This window comes from Triturus cristatus, chromosome 11 (assembly GCF_964204655.1).
Source record: "Triturus cristatus chromosome 11, aTriCri1.1, whole genome shotgun sequence".
Lineage (NCBI taxonomy): Eukaryota > Metazoa > Chordata > Amphibia > Caudata > Salamandridae > Triturus > Triturus cristatus.
In genome coordinates, this window is record NC_140594.1 from 169,516,253 (window position 1) to 169,536,361 (window position 20,109).

Below are 20,109 nucleotides of genomic sequence, written 5' to 3' on the forward strand. Positions count from 1 at the left end.
TTAGCTGCACTGGTAGGGGGCAATGGGTGGTGCAAGCAGCAGTGGCATCCTGAGAAGAAAGCTGGCACTAACTTTTTTTTTTTTTTTTAAACAAATCAAGCACTGATCAGTGGTAGGCAATGTAGAATATTTCTGCCTTAAAAGGTTTTCTGAATCGCATGTAGTTCAACTTAGTTCTCAGGTTTCCATTCAATGCGTTCCATATAGTGGTTTTAATCTGTAATCCGGGGCATCCTGGGTCCGCCAAACCTACTCAGGTGGTTTGCGACTGCTTAAAAAACTAAATAGAATTAACAAATAAAAAAATTTATATGAATAAAGAAGCAAAATGTACAATTGAACATTTTAAAATGTCCAGTAACTGTGAGGGAATTTGAAATTGAAGGCTTAAAATTGAAGGCTAAAACTTAATTAGTATCGTCACATTGACTCGTGGGAGCGGTGCTTGTGCATCAAATAGATTACAGTATGGGAAAATAATGAACTCAATTGAATTTGGAAAACCTTTATCTATTTTTTGTGTATTGTTTTGCGGTTCAAACCTTCGAAAATGCTTCCAGTAATGACTGCGTGGGAGTCCACAGAAGTCCAAAGGTTAAGACCACTGGCCTAGGGTCCTGGACAACTAAAAAAATCTGCATATAGGCTGAAATGATATTTGAAAAATGATGGCTGATGGGAGGTGACTCTCCTGAACTCATAAGAATGCTTATCTTAAAGTGCGCATGACTTGTAGCACAAAAGGGTTACCAGGAAGTGATTTCCTTTTTCAACAATTTGAAAAGCGAAAGTAAAAACCCTGGAGCCAAGAGCAGTGGTTCAGTCCCTTCAGGCTCTACATTTACGTGATAGTGGCACCAGTTTGGGCTGCTCTGTCTGCCTATGCCTTTAAAGATAACGCCAAATCCAGACATACCCGGATCAAGATGGTGGTAATAAGAAGGGGCCGCTGGGACCAGATGAGGGCTAGGTTGACCATGGCCTTTATTATTTATTGATTTCTTTATTTGTAGTGTTTATTAACCGCAGCATGTTTTCTTATGTGAGTTTTAGAGCATACAGGAGTCGAACAAAGCTCAGTGTAAAATTTGAGCCGGTGGTTTCCGGTGCTCTGCACCAGCACTTAATTTCCAACGCTGGGATTTATGGCAGCCTGCCACAAGGTGGCGCTGTTCGTCTAATTTAGAGATGAGCACAATTTACATTATCTATCCCTGGCAGCATTAGTGGTGGCAATGGTAGGGTGACCAGACGTCCCAGTTTTGCCAGGACGGTCCCCATTTTTGGAAAAGTGTCCCGTGTTCCGACACTTTTCTTTAAGTGACTCAAATGTCCCTGTTTTCAAACAGTGTCCAGGTTAAACACAGAAATGTCCCTGTTTTTCATTGTTCCGGTTGAGCATGTGCGCGCATGCTCTCTTTGCACTGTTTACGACATGTGCCGTCACTGAGGTGAGCGCTGTAGCAAGAAGGGAAATCCTTTGAAGAGAGACATTTTACACGCAGCGCGCCAGCCAAAGTTTCTACTTTGGATAAAACAATATTTCTTCGTCCTGTAGCTTGTATTCATAGCCATACAAACTTTTCAGTAGCCCTTATGCATACCGTGCAAGGATTAATGCATTGCTCATTGCTTGTTTTATTCATAACCAATTGATGCATGCTTTGTGTTCTCCATATCAAAGCTATGACTTGACCTTTTGACCGACCTTTCGGATCACGACAAACTGTTTAGCTGGAAAGGACTTAAAGGAGCAGGGTTAACGCCTGTGGGAGAGGAGAGCAGCGCTGCTCGAGCTTTTTGCTCAGGTCTTCACACTAGTGCACTATGAGATGATACCAATGGCTAGAGTGCACTATACATACCCCAGTAAGGTAACATGACATCCCAGCAGTGACCACGCAAATGTGGGAGGACTGTGTGGTCGGCCAGCCTTTGCCACCCTTAAGACCCTAAGGCAGTAATACCTGGAGAGAAGTGTTTTTTTTTGTACATTGGTCCATGGCTGCCATTTGGCAATTTAGCATTCCGCAGTTTACCTCCCATGATTTTCTGTCATGAGAACTAAGCAACATTGGTGAGTTGTACTTTACGTGGTGCTGACATGCAGCTATAGAAACGAGCATTGATAAAGCTAGTAAATCTGGCGTTTGCTAGCCTGTGATGTTTTATTGATTTTTGGCAAATATATGCTATAGTCCTTAAAAGTGTAAATGTAATAAAAAGTACTAATGCTGCTGTGTGAAGGAGAGGGGTGCCAATTAAAGACAGCGGATTTGTTGTCTGTAATGCTTCATCTCGGTCTGTGAAGGGAGCTGTCATTGTAGTCCTTTTTCTATGTCTGATAGCTGTCAAATAGTCCTACTTTTATGTCGATGGTTACTGTAAACCGTAGTCCTACTTCTATGTCTATGACCTGTCCCCGTTTTTTGTTTTGAGAATCTGGTCACCCTAGGCAATGGGCAAGTCAAGATGCAGTGGCTTCCTGCTGAGGGTCCTGGCACTTATTGTTTTACTAATTGTTTTTTTATAAATGCACTCAAAACATGGCTTTTCACCAAAATCAACCCTATCCTGCTGCTATGAGCTAGCACCTGGACACCAGGTATTTGTGTGCTTAAAATGTTTTATTAACATAACAAATTAAACATTGACAAGAGGTGTGAATAGGGAAAGTTCGAGTCCATCAAAGTGCATGGAAGGAGCTTCCCCAGTTTCAGTGTCAGGCCTCATGTATGGTGAAGAGAACTCTGCACTCAACCCTGAAGCTACTGGTGACCAGTGGAGGGCACTGCTAACAAGGCTGTTTTAGCAGGAGTGCACTTTCGCAGGTTCACCTCCAGTCTGACAGCCTGGCTCTGCACCTGCGGAACCTGTTCTTGTGTTTCCATGGCTGCCCAGTATGAATGGCGAGACACCTGCGGAACCTGTTCTTGTGTTTCCATGGCTGCCCAGTATGAATGGCGAGACACCTGCGGAACCTGTTCTTGTGTTTCCATGGCTGTCCAGTATGAATGGCGAGACCTCTCAAATGAAGAGGATGGGGTGTGGTTTGCTGCAGCCAGGAATCCTGAATACCTCCAGGGAGAAGGACAGGAGCCCCTCGGGACAGTAGCAGGCCTTCGACCACTGCACTTCATCCAGCCCTGGAGCCTGCTGTGTGCTACCTGAGCATCCCTCCCTGCACACCGACACTGCATCCCGCTGCTGCCTTGGATGGGATCTGTAAGATCTTCTCTTTATCTGTACCAGGAAGGACTCAGAAGGGAGAAGCCGCCTGCCCAGCTGATGAACTGTTGCTTGACCTGTGCTCACTGTAAGGGTTCGCTGCAACCACACTGACATTTCAGCTTTCCGGCTTCTGGCAGTCCTGCGAACTATTACAATCCGAGCAGAATTCTCTCAGCAGGGTTCGGCATGCACAGTGCACCGCTGATGGACCCTGAACCCGTGTGGATGCTTTACACTTAGGTTTGGGGGGCTGGCTGCTGCGTCTGCCCTCTGCGACCACCGTGAAGGCCCGCCATCTGCTGCACCTGCTCCTTTGCGAGGGCAGCAAGCCCCAGAGAGCTGCACTCCAACCCCTTCACCCCATCTACGGGTGCCAATGCTGCATGCCAACAACTTCAACGATGAGAGGCAGGAGGGCCCTCTGCATGGGCGTCAATTCACCAGAATGCCAGGGTTAGCCGAAGGGACATCACACACCATTTGACATTTACTTTGACACGCACACGCACACCCCCCCCCCCCCCCAGATGGATCAGCAGCACCCCCTCTCAGCACAGGGGCATAATACAGGCCCCCGCAGCCCGTGCGGGGGGGCCTCGAGCTGCAGGGGGCCCCCTCAGCACAGTACTCAGGCCCAATAGCTCCGGATTAAATCTGGAGTGGGGGCCCCTCCGTGTGCCTGGTAAGGGGGCCCCTCAACTTTCGTTACACCACTGTCTCAGCGCCTTGAGACCCTCACGGTTGAGTAGCCGCGTTATACAAACGCCTGATCGATTGATTGATATTTACACACTCCCTCTCAGATAAACACACTCGCCTGCAAGCATGCATACAATATACATTTAAAAGTATATTTTATGTACCATAGCTGTCAGACAGGGTCATATTCCAGCTCATTATACTCCATTTTTTATTACACTAATAGTGAATAATATTATTCAGTATTTGTGTAATCTCTGCTCTGATTTTGCCACCTCTGTGGCCAAGGGTCGCAAAGGCAGTGATCGGGGTAGCAATGGGGAAGCCAGGGGTCGCAGCAGCAACCCCTGGCGACTGCTAAATGGGGTCTACAGCCCTCTTGGTTGTAGTGGTAAAGAGAGATTCCATTCGGTCCTACACACACTGTGCGTATGGTTTGTTATTCACTTTGATAGTGCACCCATGTACAGGGAATAAACAGTGTCTGTTTTCTTGTTTAGTCTTATCTAAAGTGAAAACTCTAGCCTGGCCTTTATTTCTGCAGGTGCTAGGCAACGTTTGACTATGCTCTACGCATTCATGAACCCAAGTGAGGCACGCTCACCTCCATTAATCCACACACCAGGTAGATACCTGGCTTAAAACGCCTTTCCGTCCACGCTGAAGCAAGATGCCTACCTCGCTTTGGGTCAGCCACCGACAATGTGGAGAGGACGCTGGAAACTCCTGTGGTCACCCAGCTTTCCTTCCTAGTGCTAACTATGCTTCTACATGCAGGCTGATGCCCTTGACTACTGCGCATACCTGAGCAGTGAACAAGTAATCAGAGTGGAATAAGTTTTCTTACTTCCAGGGGAGGTGAATGGTGCACTCCCAGGTTTGAACAGAAGCCGAAACACAGGGAGTCTGGCTCTGCGCCTCCCAAACCTACAATCTTGGACTTGGCTCTGCTACTACAAAGGATGCTCTCTGTATCCAATTAAACACGTGTCCTAGCATGATATGTTGCCATGGTTACCAACTTTAATTTCCAAGCTCGATAAGAACACCTGGTGTTTTTCTAAAAATTGTGCCAGAGGATGCCCATTGATGTTGAGCTCATTGTAATTGTAATTGCATTTATATAGCGCTTACTACTCCTGACAAGGCGGCAGGGCACTTTTTGGCAAGTAGCACACTACTCCGGAACCCAAAACGTATTAGTGGTGAATAAGCATAGGGAGATATGAAATTAATTTGAGCAGTGGACATGCGAGTCTGTTAGTTGGACTGAAAAGGCTAGTAGAGGAATAGAAGAGGGAAGGGTCTAGAAAGTGTTAGGAGATCATAGCAGTAGGAGAAGGTTTGGGATGAGCTTTGTAAGAAGGATTACTGCGGTGCTGCACATAATGCCCGGTGTGTGGAGGACTCTACTCGCCCAAACCGTATTTGTTGGCCAAGATTGAGGGCTAGGGATCAGATCCACTTCAAAGTGGATTCACGCACAACCATACACAATGAAAGCCTTTTCAGCAGTATGCTGTGGTCCACTGTATCCTTCACTATTCTCAGGGCCATTGGAATTATGCGGCAAGAGAGGACCAAATTATGCAGCAATAAAAAGCAAATTATGAGGCATAATGCAGCATATTTTGTAATAGTATTACTCCATTATTTCACCTTTCTAAACTCGGTAACACTCTGTGGGCATTGGTTGCATCTCATTAATACCAGTTTAACATCCAATTATAGCCATAAACAACAGAAAGGCGACCAGTGCAGCTTCACAAAGGCCTTCCATGTGCTGTCGCTTTTTAGTAACTTTTGAACCGTTAGAGCTAGAAACCAATTTTTTGTGTTGTTAAATCTTCAGATTATGTGGCAGATGATGGATTATGTAGCACATGCGGAAAATCTACAATTATGCGAAAATCGCCGCGGACGCACAATCGCATAATTGACTATACTGTCGGCTGTTGAGAGGGTAAGGGCTGGTGAGGACTTCTTGCTTCAGCCAGTGAGGTGCAAACTGATGTTACCCAGGGCAGATTCAGGAGTCATCCCCAAGGCATTAGGGAGGTTGATAGATTCAGCTCTGCATATTCTTCTGATGGTCTTGCCGCTTTTCTTTTCAGGAGCTCCTGGGCTAAGGGACAATAGCAGGCCATGGTCGTCTGGTGTGCAGATAGTTTCAGCGAGCAGGGATCAGCTCCTGTCCAGAAGAAAGGCATTTATCACAGCTGCAATACCTGCTTCGGGGGAGGGGGAGGAGGAGGAGCATTCCTTCTTGAACGAGGAGGGCCAGGGCTCGGCAGCCAAGCTGCATGCTTTCATTTCAAGGCGCAGCCCAAACACCGCCTCCTCAGGCAGGTTTTTAAATGTGGTGCAACACACGTTGATGAAATGCAATGGCAAGGCTCTGGGTTGTTTCAGATGGAATTTGGGATTTTTAATTATTTTATTAATTAATTTATTTATTTTAGACTTACAGCCAACCCTATCATTACCAACAGTTCACAAATGGTCTAGATAACCCCTTGCATTTTCCAATAGCCAATCGTTTTGAATGTCTGTCAACCACAGATTGGGTTGACTGACAAACACAGAGCTCGGAATTTGGCCGGAGTTTCCAGATTATTCCTACCCAACAAAGTAAGGCTGTTGCTATGGAGGACTCGATCAAACTAAACCTTTCTTATACTCCTGATACAGATCCAGCGGAGGGTGATCGCCGGGGTGCGCTTACCCCTTCTATTGCAGATTCATCATATTGCAAATTTCTCACCTGGAACGTGGCAGGCTTAAATGTAAAGGCTTTAGACCCCATATGGCAAGGGTTTGTAAAACAATATGACGTCTTGGCAATCCAAGAAACATGGGATACCACCAGAAGTTTCTCCTTGGATGGTTTCTGTAGTTTTTCAACCCCAGCAGTCCCAGGAGCGAGAGGGAGAGCAAAGGGTGGCTTACTTACATTATGTTCTCTGAACTTAGCAGGGGTTTTCAAAAAATTAGATTCCGCACCCATGAACACGTTAGTAGTGGAGTGGATTTTATCTGACACCAAAGTTTTCTTGCTCATTAATTTTTATAATTCCAAGGAGGTTTCTTATGCGAATGAGCATTTGACCTCCTTGTTAGATTTTCTGTCAGTCTATAGACAAGATTGCAATTCCGTCCCAGAGATGGTTATCCTGGGTGATTTTAATATTCATCCCTGTGAGGGAGACTGTTTTAATGATAGATATGGGGGCTTACTGACCGAGGGCATCCCCCATTTTGAACACACAAACGAGGGTGAGTGCCTCGAGACTCTTCTTGCAAACTTAAATCTATTTGAATTTGAGCAGGGCAAAAATGAACCCAGACCTCCAACATTTATAGGGAGAGACGCCAACACTGTCATAGACTATATTTTTGTATCATCCGGGGTCCTGTTAAAGGCACGTGAGTATAGGGTTGTTACTGCTAGTTTCAGTGATCATCACCCTGTCCTCCTAGTGCTGGACCTAGACTGTTTCCGGATTAATAGATTGACAAGTGTGGCAGCTTCAAATGATTTGACAACTAAGGATCAGGGAAGGAGTCTTAAGTGGGGGATGATTGTCCCTGAGCAATTCTTTCAAACACTAGCCCAAGAGGCGGAGGCTAATCTGGCAGTGTGCCTAGATCCGACTGCCTTGGGCTCTGATGTTATGGCAGCGTATGAGGAAATATGTACAAGGATCTCTAAGAACTTGGAGCGAAGGTCATGCGCTCTAAGGAACAAGAAGATTTTTAAATGGTTTAACAAGGATTGTTCGCTAAAACATAGTGCCCTGTTGAAAGCATTAAAACATAAACCCAGAGATAGGCCCCTAGTGACTAATCTAAGGAAGGAATACAAAATTGCAGTTACTAATCGCAAAAACCAAATTAAGGAGGAAGCTTGGGATAGTTTACTATCCATTGATGTACTGAGAGATAGCAAAAAGTTTTGGGCCTTGGTGAACCAGCCTTTCTTCTCCGAGGATGGGAAAACTGATATGGACTGCGTGATTGAAGATGGAAGATGGCTAGGCCACTTTAAACAGATTTATGAATCCACAGCATTAACGCCACCAGTCAGTACCCATGTTACACCTCACCTGAAGTTTAACATCACTGAGGTTGAGAGGGCGATTAAAGATACAAGTAAACACAAGGCCCCGGGTCCGGATGGGGTCCCCGCAGATCTCTACATCCAGTATCCGCAATTTTGGTCAAAAATACTAACCAATGTGTTTAATGCGATACCTGCAGCTGGTTTTCCTTCCTCCTGGTCTACCTCTATTATCGTGCCTATTTTCAAGAAAGGGAATAGGGGGGACCCTGCCTGCTATAGACCAATCTCCCTGTTGGACTCTGCCGTTAAGATTCTGGGCAGAGTTATTTTGCAAAGAATGGGGGATTGGCTAGTGGAGAGCGGGACCCTATCGGATCTACAGTACGGTTTTAGAGCACATAGAGGGACCATGGACCAATGTTTAAACCTTCACCTTATTATTAGCAAATACACTGTGGCGAAGGGTGGGCTTCTCTATTTGGGATTTATGGACTTATCTTCTGCTTTCGACTTGGTAAATCGCTCAAAACTTTGGATTATTTTGCGAGACTTGGGTTTGGATAGCACCTTGGTTAATTTTTTGCATGACCTCCACCAAAATCTGTCCGCCTCGGTCAGGGTCACAAGGGAAGGAAGATGCACGGCGAAGTTTAGGTCAGGAAGAGGGGTCAGACAAGGCTGCATTCTGGCCCCTCTCCTCTTTACACTATATATTAATTCCTTGGGGAAATCTCTGAATTCAGCTACCTTGGACATACCGTATATGGGGGGGCTACCTATTCCGGTACTGCTATACGCGGACGATGCCGTTCTTGTAGCTCGGACTGGTACGGGCCTGCAAAGATTATTAGATCATTTTGGTGGTTTCATGGAAGCCTTGGACCTAAAGATCAACACTACTAAATCCCATGTTATGGTTACTGGCTCACGGAGGAAAAACATGAAGATTAGGGCCTTTAGCTGTAACAACTCTCCAATCTCGAGGGTACCCTTTTTTTGTTATTTAGGAGTCACTTTTGATGAGAAAGGAACTTGGGGTGCCCAACTAAAGTTAAAGGAGAATGGTGTAAGCAGATCTACCACAGCTCTTATGCATTTTGCTAAAAGACTGGGTTCGAGACCCATGGAAGCCATGACTCGTATTTATAGAACCAAATGTGTGGCAATTGCATCCTATGGGGCAGATATTTGGGGCTACGTTTCAGCTCCAGGCATCCAAATCGTAGAAAACAACTTTATACGAGCCTTGTTATCACTCCCGAAATCATCTCCGACATATTCGATCCATAACGAAATAGGCTTGGGTTATGTCACTGATCTCTTAAAGATGTCCCCACTGTTATGTTGGATTAAAACTTGGACAAATGAGGAGATTACATTGAACCACTGCATTCTCAAAGATTGCATGTCTCTGGATAAAGCAGATAGCATACCGTGGCTAGCGTATGTTAGAGCGGCATGCGCTAGGTTAGGACGCCCGGATATGTACTCTTTTCCGCAGAACCTTAAAAAAGAAGATGTAAGGTGGGTCAAGCAGCACTTTCGAAATATGTTGGAAGCTGAGAGGGAAACGGTTGAGCTTTGTAAACAATGGTAAGATCACTTTACCAACTTTCGTCGTCTTTGGCCATGGAACCTTATTTAAAATATGTTACTAAACCATATCATCGTTTTCTACTCATAAGGTTCAGGTTCAACCTGATTCACCTTGTGCTTGGCTCGTATACAAAGTGGGGCATCCCAGAAGATTCCCCACCCTGCACCTGCGATTCCTTCTCTACACAGGATACTCTGCACCTAGTGATGCTTTGTGAACATTATTTGGTGGCCCGTAAAAACTTTCTTTTCCCCCATCTTGAAAGACTTAAATTTTGCGCAGGTACGGCCGGCTCTATTATATCTACAGATGTTGAATTCGGTACCGGTCACATATGGCGTAGCGTGTTTTTTGGTAGCTGCCACTAGACAAAAGAAAATCAGTCTGGCCACAAAGATCAATCACCAAACCTGACATTTGCAAATATGGTACTCCTTATATCTCTGATACGTTTCTTTTATTTAGGATTTGCAATCACTTTTTAATCTGTTTTATTGAATTTTTAAACTTTGTTTTATGTATTTTGTACTGCTTTTATGGTTTTTAGTAACCGAATAAAGTTCTTTGACTGACTGACTGACTGACTTAAAGAATGTCACAGTGTTTTGTCTGTGTTGGTGAGTCCCACATAGGGTGCTTTTGGGGCAGGTGGATTAGATAGTGTCTGTTGTATGTTGAAAATCGGCTTTCTTTGTTTGAAGGATTGGCGGCTAGATTTGGAAAAGTAGGCCTTTTTCGCTATTTTGGCAGCTGTATTGACTTGTGTCTTTCAGTGCATTTTCCTTTTTTCAGACATAGACTCCTATCATTGGCATCCCAAGTTTCAAATGGTTCTTTTTTCCACCTTCTTCTCAGGTGTTCTGGAGATTTGATGTTCATCTTTGATTTTTGTTCTGAGGGGGTCAACTGTCTATATCTCGCAGTAGGAAGAGTTTTAACAGCAGGCTTCGGGGTCAATGGCATTCAGTGGGCCCTGTTTCACAGTTATGCAAGTCACCTCAAGCCCTTCTATGGCTGTGACCTAGGATAGTGTGTGAGTCTATCCTGCTTTGGGGTGTTGCGTTGTACAACAAATTCCCCAGGAAGGACAGTGAGGAGTCCTCTTAGATCTGTGGTTGCCGCAGGGCTGGTGCTACAATAAAGCAACAGACTTATGTCACCACCAGTAGGCCACGGGGGAGCATGAATAGAAAAAATAAATTGTGCCTGCAGCCCCAAAACTCTGTGCACCAAAGCAGGTTGCATCATGTTAGTGGCTACTATGTTGTGTGTGACCTCTAGGTTACGCATGTGTCAATCTCTATCCATTTGACTTGGTTAAAGCCTTGTGCCCGGGTGGTTTCGAAGACATTTGTTGCAGGTTAATCGAAGAGGCTTGCATTGTTTCTGTCGACCTACAGGGTGACGTCACCCGAGCCAGATCCTCTTGGCTACAACCTGCAGGTGCAGGGTTAGGCTGGGGGTGTTCATGTCCTCAAATTAGTAGCTTTTGTGAGGTATGGGTTATAGAGCAGACCTGGTTGCTGGAGGAAGCAGGTGTCTTTACAGAGACCAACTGAAATATAGAAGGTGCCTCGACACAGGAGAGGCTGAACATGGAAATGAATCATGCACAGGTTGCAGGTGACATAAGATTAAGGAAAAGAGGAAGCAATGCAGAAGACGGACCATGTACCGAGACAGCAGTGAATAGGCGGCTGAGGTGACTTGGCCACTGATGTGAATGTCCATATTCAGGGCTTGAGAGTAGACTGGATACATGCATCTTTTGACGCCCCCTAGGTGGCAGTGATGCTTTGTGCCATACATGGTGAGCCCCTAAAGAAGGTCCTGCTTCAAAAGGACTGAAGGAGCATCCCTTGTTATGTTTCCTAACCTAGGCCCACGTAGCAAAGCAGCCTTTTACCTTCATTTGTCCTACCTTGCTCTGCATAACTGTTCTAGCAAAGACCTTTTACACAGTGATGTGTTGTATAAATGTCGATTGGTTTCCTTCAAACTAGCCTCATTTATTATGCATAAAGATTCTTAGCATCATATCTTAATCCCATGCACATTACGTACAAAACAGGATTAACATATTCTGTACAAAAGTAATCGCTATCTTCATCCTCAGGCGACAGGGCTACTTTGCATAGTTACAATTCTTGATTTAGGCTCATCTACATAATTGTACTCACAACATATCGATTGTGGTAGAACCCCCAAGGTAACCTTTTCGGTATAAAATAACCGCACCTTCACTAGGTAAACCGAGGAGACACTTCTACGCTGACACTGACACGGAGGTCCCTGCACGCTGAGGCTTCTACACGCAGCGGTCTGATATCCCTTGCGGGGTGTCCAACTCTTGACCAAGACGGGGTACTTCATTCTCTTCCATCAGGTAATGGGGTTGAATCTTTCCTAGGGGATTCTTGGCTTTAAACCCACATACATGCTAGGCACATTAAGGTACACTTGGGTGGGGTATGCCTAGTAAGAGTTAACTAAGAATACTATTTTTATACATGACTGCATATATTTGTTGCTTAGCGCCGTGGTAGAAATGTATCTACTGTTTACTCTGTTGGTGCTTGTAATCTCTTACATTTAGTTATGTCTATTAATTGTCGCAGCAAATATATTTTGTACTAGAATGGCGCTGGTTCAATAAATGCTTACTGAAAACGCCCACAACGTTAATTCTGGGTATCTCTCTGAGACTAAGTGAGCACGATTGACTGAGCGAAAAGTGCTGTACTGTTTCCACGATCCCTAAAGGGTCAAGGGTTGTTAGGTCAATTATTGCCAGAAAGGATTCGCACCTTGGTAGGGTTCGTGGGCTTATAGTGGCACTGTGAGCCAGCTGGTCTACAGGCTGACATATCTTGTGGGGGTGTCCGGAATTAGTCTAGACACCAATTCCTTGGTTTATGTTGTCCAACAAACACACAGATCCTATGTAGTTTTAGGAACTACACAACACATAGACCCAGAGCGGTCTGTGCCAGGTCTGGCCTTAGACGCTTGCAGGGGATTCCTTGGGGCTGCCTAGTGTCCATTACATTAAGTGGAATGTGACAGATCCAGATTTGCATGCAACATGTCAAACAGGGCTCAGGAGCAGAACCATAAATAGGGGGTGAGATATGCAGATCACCAAGAGGGCCACTACCCCTATGAGCAGGCTGGCACTATCTCCAGCATTGACAGCAGGCCACGCAGTGGTCCGGAGGTCCTGTTTGTAAATCTCTTTATTTTACTTAGTAAACATAAAGTGCACTAGCCCGGGAGCACTTAGAAGTTTTCCATTAAAGGAGGGAATGTATGATAAAGATGGCAGCACAATAACAAGAACTAAAATGGCAGAAAGAGATTAAGACTCATTTACAGCAAGGCAACAAAGAGTTAAAATTAGGTACGTGAGATGCAGAAAAAAGCAAAGGAAGGCTTTCTAGAAGAAGAAACACAAAGCAGAATCATTCTCGAAAGGCAAGATGACGCATTCCATCAATCTGACCCCCAGCCCTGCACCGTCCGTTCCATGAGACCATTTCCTAATCCCTTGCTGTCTCTGTAGCATAGTAGCCAACAGAGTCTGGTGAGAGAGATGTACCATCTCCTTTGAAAATAGGGGTGGTAGCTCCACTTCGGAACAAACCCCATGATGACCAAGCCGAATCAGTCAACAGTAAGCCGCCATATAATCTGCGATTTGGTGAAAATGGTGTGAGTTGCTATCTAACACCAGATTAAAGTTGTTGTCTAAGCGAGCTATCTTCTCAATGCATCCAAGCAGGTTTGGACCAGATTAACCCATGTGGTCACATCCATTGTAGACAATCGTAGGCTAGAGTGCATCAGCTGTGTCACCCTGTCGATTTTACTGCACTTGCCTACAGCGTTTGAAGTAGGTAGAAAATGCTGGCCATCCTGGAAGGCACAGGGGCATATACCTGAATAACAGTTTCTACAAATTCCTCAGTATTATTTTTTAATACAGTAACTTATCCCCCATTTCCTTTAAAAGCATTTATGAGAAGCCTAGACAGTCTTACAAATTCTTTTTTCACAACACAATTTTATTGTTGAATGCCAAATTGGCCCTGGTACATCCAGGGTTACCAATATTACAAAAGACATAGGGGCCAATTCCGATCGGATGGGCTCCGACCGACGGTCGGAGCCCTCCTGACCTATTCGGATCATGTCGGGCGGATTCTTTTCCGACCGAGCCATTCCGATGGGCTCGGTCGGAAAGGAATCCGACACGGATTTCCGGATTGCGGACGACAGGCTCAGAGAGCCCGTCCGCCAATCTCCCAAAACTCCCCCGGCCGCCTCTTTGCGACCGAGGGAGTACGATGGCAGCTTTTCCCTGCCTTTTCGTGCTGGAAAAAACGGCAGTCGGAAACTGTCTTTGGGGGCCCCCCAGTAGGGCCCCCATGGGTGCGAGGCTGCCGAATGGGGTGCCTTGGGGTGCCGCCCACAGGGTGCAGGGATGAACTGCACCCCTGCTTTCAAGCATGCAGGCATGCATTCCGCTCGGATTGCATGCCTGCATTGTCTTGTATACGAGTGTGACCGAACCCTGTTCGGTCGCATTGTACTAGCAGGGCTGTAACCGACGACAGCAGGTCGGTCGGTTACGGCTCCTGACCGATGTCAGACGGACCCGAGTCCGTCCGACATCGGAATCGGCCCCTCTGTAGTGCTATTGATTCCAACATGTTCAGTATGAAAATAATACAGTTTAGAAACTAAGAATATCTGGTCAAAAAGCCAAACAACAAACAGCAGTGCCACATCCTCGATATAAAGTCTACAACACGTAGTTCCCAGCCACCCAAGTTGAAGACATGCATGATCATAGTCCAATCCGTCTCTCAATCCCGTCCTCCCGACAATTACCCAATAATTGATGTAGGGGGGATGGGCTCCAAATAAACTTTCCCGGTAGTCCACCCACCTCTTCCACATTTTGGGATGTTTCTGAGGGCACCCCCTCCCTTTGAAAATAGGTATCTCCAAACAATTCTTTTGACATTACGTTTGTTGCTTTAATATTTCAATAGGGCCAAAATAAGACATTGAATGAATTTCCTAATTTTTTTTTTTTTTTGAGACTGTAAAAGAATGAAAATACAAGCCAGGCAACTAAATTACTGATCACGTTGCAAGCCTAGTTAGGCATTACTTAGTGGAAAGTTTGAGACTGTTATGCATGGCTTTGCTTTGGAATGAATCGCACAAAAGAAGTCTCATTACCTACATTCCTCTTGCAGTCCTGCTTGATTAATTGTGGGGACTCCATAAGCATCAGTGTCGTCACCTCTTTTCTTTCATGGGTGCACACTCCCCAAGCCCCCCCCCCCCCCCCCCCCCCCCCCACATTCGATGGATTCCGTCCTTTGTGGTATAGTTCTTTCTGTATGCCAATATCAGTTAGCCTGAAGTTCTGTCCTGCCAATAAGAGTTTCTCTAAATGTCTGTTTGCTTTTGAGTCCTGGATGACCCAGACCTGGTTGAAGATGAATCCTTAACAATAGGAATTTATGTGGTCAGAGCTCCAGTAATGTATTTTCCTCTTCGTCGACAGATCCCTGAGCTCAGTCAATGCCCAAACCCTCAGGACTGTGGAAAAAAATGTGGCTGTCACCATTGACGCCCAGCCTGCAATGCCCCCCTAAATGTCAAATATAGGTAAGGTATGCTTCTTAGGTCAAGCCTGGGCATTGCATGCGCTGCTCTGCAACGCACCCTGTATTTAGGTAGGTACTTGAAGCTCCGCCTGCTCTTCACCCATATTTTTCTTCTTCTTGGTGCCTCCTTGTCTTCACTTGAAACCTCCCATGAGGACTGGCCCTTTTACTTCTGTTGCTACACGGTATGTTTTATTTAGTCTGTAAGCACTATTTTTTTTAATGAGTTTTGCCCTACTGCAGGCACAACGTGCTTTTCTGCAACATTCAGCTCGCCATGTGCGCTTTCACTTTCCAAGCAACCCGGGACAATAGCGTCTCGCATTTATGAGAGTTTGAGCTATTGGCATTGTAAATGACAATAGCTTAAACTCTCGGAAACGCACGACCTATTGCTTTGCAAATATTTTTTTTAATTAAAGCTCCCCATGACGTACTTACATGTTAATGGAGGCTGTGCCCCTTTCTTTAGACGAGCTGTGTTAAGGGAAGGGGCGCGACCGCTATTAAAGTGAAACCGAAGCATGGGGAGCTTGGATTAAAAAAAATATTTGCAAAACAATAGGTCTCGCATTTGCAAGAGTTTAAGCTATCGTCATTTACAATACGAATAGCTGAAATGCGTGTAAATGCAAGACCTATTGCATTGCAAATGCTTGTTCCACTTGTACCTTAGAAAGGATCCATAAATTCTGCAGCAGAGACTTTGGGAGAGTAGAACATTGATTCTTTCACAGATAAATTACGCGGATAGCACAAATTCTGGTAATCCATGAGCCGTTTGTGTTTTCAGAGCTAGGGTTCCTGCCAGGGAGTGAGGAGTCCACCAGGCGAACAAAGGTTATGAGTTTCATTGACGACCACTAAATTAGACGCCGAGTTTTAATTTGCTGTATGTGTACATTACAAAACTTGCAGTGGTTAAAGAATGTCGGGGGCAAAGTAGGAGGAAGAGCTGGAAACAAACAGGGTGAAAGAGAAAGAACAGAAAAAGGAAAAGACATGACAAGCGGGCAGAGTTAGTAAAAATAATTTTAAAAAAGTCTGTGGATGCACAATACTACACCATGTTACCGATAAACATGTAAACGTGGACAAAAACGGAGCGGACATAACAATTTGAGTTACAGAAACAAGATGCCACAGTCATAAAGATACGGACAACCTATTCTACTGCAAAGTTCAGAATGCTTTGAGCAAAAATCTTACTCGCACTTGTGCAAGCTTCAAGTGTGGGGACAGGATGTAGCCTTGCGGCTAGAGCGGGTAACGTCGAAGCTGGCTGGGGAATCGGGTTCGAGCCTCAGCAACAAGGGCTCAACATCCTTTGATTCTGGGCAAATCACTTAATCCCCCGTGCCTAAAAAGAAATTAATTGTGTCTAACGAAACTGGTGCTATGTAAAGCGCTCCGATACCCGATTTCTTCGGGTCTAGTTCGGGTTATATACAACTCTAAAAAGAATAAGAAAAAAAGCGTACAAAACCGCATAGAAGAACAGCAGTCTTGCTAGGAGATCAAGAAACCACCATCGTCCAGAACATAACCAGTTAAGTGTAAGCAGAGAAGGAAAGACCCCGTCACACTGACGCAGAATGGAACAAATTGAGCTAAACTTGTATTACAAGTTCTGGGCCTGCAGAAAGAAGCACAAAAGCCAAGAGGGCCTGGAATTAAGAAGTAAAGTGAACTTCATTCAAACTCTGATCCCAGGCAAGGGAGTATAAAGTAATGCTGAGATAACTAGAAGTGTTTCCATAAGTCCTCTCCTTTTCCTCTTTAGAGTTCCCTCCAATCTCTATGGTCCTACTGGTCTTTTAGGGTTCGTGGAAAAACACCAAATCTATTTGACACGTAATTCCTATTCTAAAGGAACATCCAAATTAAGGTCTCTCGTACTTTGTCGCAGATGGCTACATGGCCGTTTAGTCATGACACAGACGTGCATCCCCCCGTCTTTTCCACCCCCACACTCCGCATTGGTGCTTCCTGCTACCACTGTAACTATGAATGTCCCATAGAGAGTTAATGCTGTGTAGGGCTGGGATCGACCAACCGCAAACCATAACATCCTGCCAAGTTTTCACAATAATTAGAAACTATGTAAATAATCCTCAGTGGAAATAATTATATGGAAATTCACTTCATACATAATCATTGTGGATAGCCTGAAAACCTAACTTGAGCACTGGGTGGGCCACCCCTGAACTAAAGCTTAGTTAGGTGATATTTCTATTTTTCTAAGCAGCCTAGCAGTATGTAATAATAACTTGTAGATGAACCACCCATACTCTGGACTCTCACTGGACAGCGGTCCAGTTTTTAGGTAGCCAATCGCGATACTCACCTAGGGGCACTTCTATCCGACTCCACAGGGCACCAGGCCGACACCTCACAGGTTCTCACAGTTGAATTATAGCTGATGCACTTTCCAGTCTGTATTCCTGGTGGTTGAAAAAAAAACTCATTAGACATAAGATTTGGAATGACATCTCAGAAAAAACAATGAAAAAACAGTTCCATAATCACACGTTTTACAACCACAGCGCCTTGAAGTGTTTTGCATGTTTAGATGTTTGTTTGTGCATTTTAAACAGTGCTGACTTCAGCAGTTTTGCTGTCTAGCTAAGTCCTAATATTATAAAATGTCTTGTACTTAAATTAATCGCCCTCGGGGGAATGGGAATCAGTCGGTTGCAAACAGTCCAGATGTCAATGGTGTTTAACGTTAACTTGTAATTCCTGCCTTCTGGGTGTGTTGAATTGAACTGCAGTCTAATCTCTGTGAAGTTCTAACAAATGCTTTCTACATTAGGATATTTTATACTTAGGCTGTACAAAACACCATGACGTCATGTTATTTTAAAAAAATTAGATGGTTTTGCCTATATTACAATATATTCTTTCTGGACAAATTTTTATCCTTAAGACAATGGCACCGTTATTCATAGCACAAATGTATTCACCCCTTCCCCGCTCATGACGGAACCACTCCGTCATGAGCCACGGGTGCCGTGTGCTCATGACGGAGTGGTTCCGTCATGCTGCGGCCGTTGGCGGCCGCTCCGCCCACGCAGCGCTAATTCCCCGCCTGTGCGGGCGATTAGCGCAGTGGGCGGAGTCGTGACGGAACCACTCCGTCATGAGCACAGCTCAACCGTGACTCATGATGGAGTGGTTCCGTCATGAGCACAGCGCCACCGCGCTGCCCCAAACCCCCCCCAGCGCTGCGGCGGAATTCCTGCCGCAGCCAAGGGGTTAATACCTGCTCTTCCCCCGCCCTTTCTTGTGAAAGTGGTATTCATGTGTGTATATATATATATATATATATATCTCCAGTTATACCCGTAACATGTTCGATTCCACAAACAGGTCCGGACCACGATTTGGTGCAAATTTTAATCCTTTATTGCGTGCTTGGCGGCATAACGAGTTTCAGCTCTCGAGCCTTGATCACAAGATGATATATATATGAATCTCTTTGAAGAATCAGACACCGACAAAGTGGTCGCGTAGTAATTCCATCGCTGCTTTATTCCTTGTACGCTGTAACGCGTTTCGGCACACCTGTGATATATATATATATATATCACAAAGACACGTATATTACAGAGTGGCAGCATCCACTCTGTAGTTATAGTTAGGGTTACCAGAGATAGAAATTACTCGGAATCCCCACCATTAATAACTTTGCACCCGTTTCACGACTCACCATGAAACTTTCCAGGCCTATTGCTTTTTCTACATTGGCGAAGGTTGGAAAGTTTCGTGGCGATTGGCCAATGTGGAGCAAAGGTAAAAGGGGGTCCCAAAACACAGTCGGGCACCAATGCATTTTCCATAGACTATGTGCTCGCGCGTAGCAGCTAGACGCTCAGTCGGATTGTCATGAAATTTGGCAGGCAGGGGCGTAGCTTCAATGGGTGAGTAGGGTTACAACCCTCCAATAAATGTATTTTCTGAAAAATAGTTGGGTACAGGTGCTTTCAGTCGGGTATTGTGTGATGTCGGTCGGATTTCACCAAGGATTTTTACATTCACACAGACAAAAACGCACACACACAATTAAAAAAAAAATTGTGTGTTTTCTCTCTTGGTGCCCCTACCAATCTGCATTCCTCTTCCTTTCAACTGCCCCTTAGGCTCCTCTCATGCACCCTGCTTGTCCTATAATATATTTAAACATTATATGCCAGCCTGATTCCAGCCTGATTGTCTGAAATTCTAAAGCTCAGGCCCCCCCAAACTTATTGACCAAGCTACACCCTGTTGGTAGGATTACACATCATAGTGTGCAGATGATCCTTTTGGGTACTACACGCAAGGAGGGTACGTATATTTCAAGTTATAGGGCTTTTTAGCTTAGTGAAATCTGTTGTTGTGGTACTTTCGCGAAATGTTACGGTATTTCATGAAAGTACCACAGGATACATAGCAAGGACAAGGCATTATGTGATTAGCTTATGACTGCCTTTACAAACGTTAAAGGCAGCAGTGTTGTTTTAGGTACACTTTGGCGGAGTTCTGCATTACACACTTAGCTTTACGCAAGTATTAGGTTTGATATTTTTCCCCTATTACCACTTTAATAAAATGGTAATAGGTAGAGAAAATATTGACAAGTTTCTATATATAGTTTACGTTTTTTCACAGTGTACCACAATACTTCCTGGGAAGTACAGCAGCACTTAAAAAATATATATAAAAAAAAAAAATCAATATGTTAAAAAATTCAAAATAAACAGCTCTACACAAATGTTTTACAAATATAGTATACTACCATGTATTTTCAATTTTTAAAATATTTAAATCTTCACAAAAATAGTCTCTGGAGT

The 20,109-nt window shown here is 44.7% G+C and overlaps 1 protein-coding gene across 2 annotated transcripts in view; it reads right to left on the bottom strand.

Annotated features, from left to right (window-relative positions):
• Positions 1 to 20,109, bottom strand: part of LOC146783838 (P2X purinoceptor 7-like) — a 300,654-nt gene that overhangs the window by 123,722 nt on the left and 156,823 nt on the right. For both annotated transcript variants that reach the window (XM_085636125.1, XM_085636124.1), the window contains one exon: positions 17,622 to 17,718. In XM_085636125.1, coding sequence (XP_085492251.1) covers positions 17,622 to 17,718 — 97 coding nt within the window. The remainder of the gene's footprint in view (positions 1 to 17,621; positions 17,719 to 20,109) is intronic.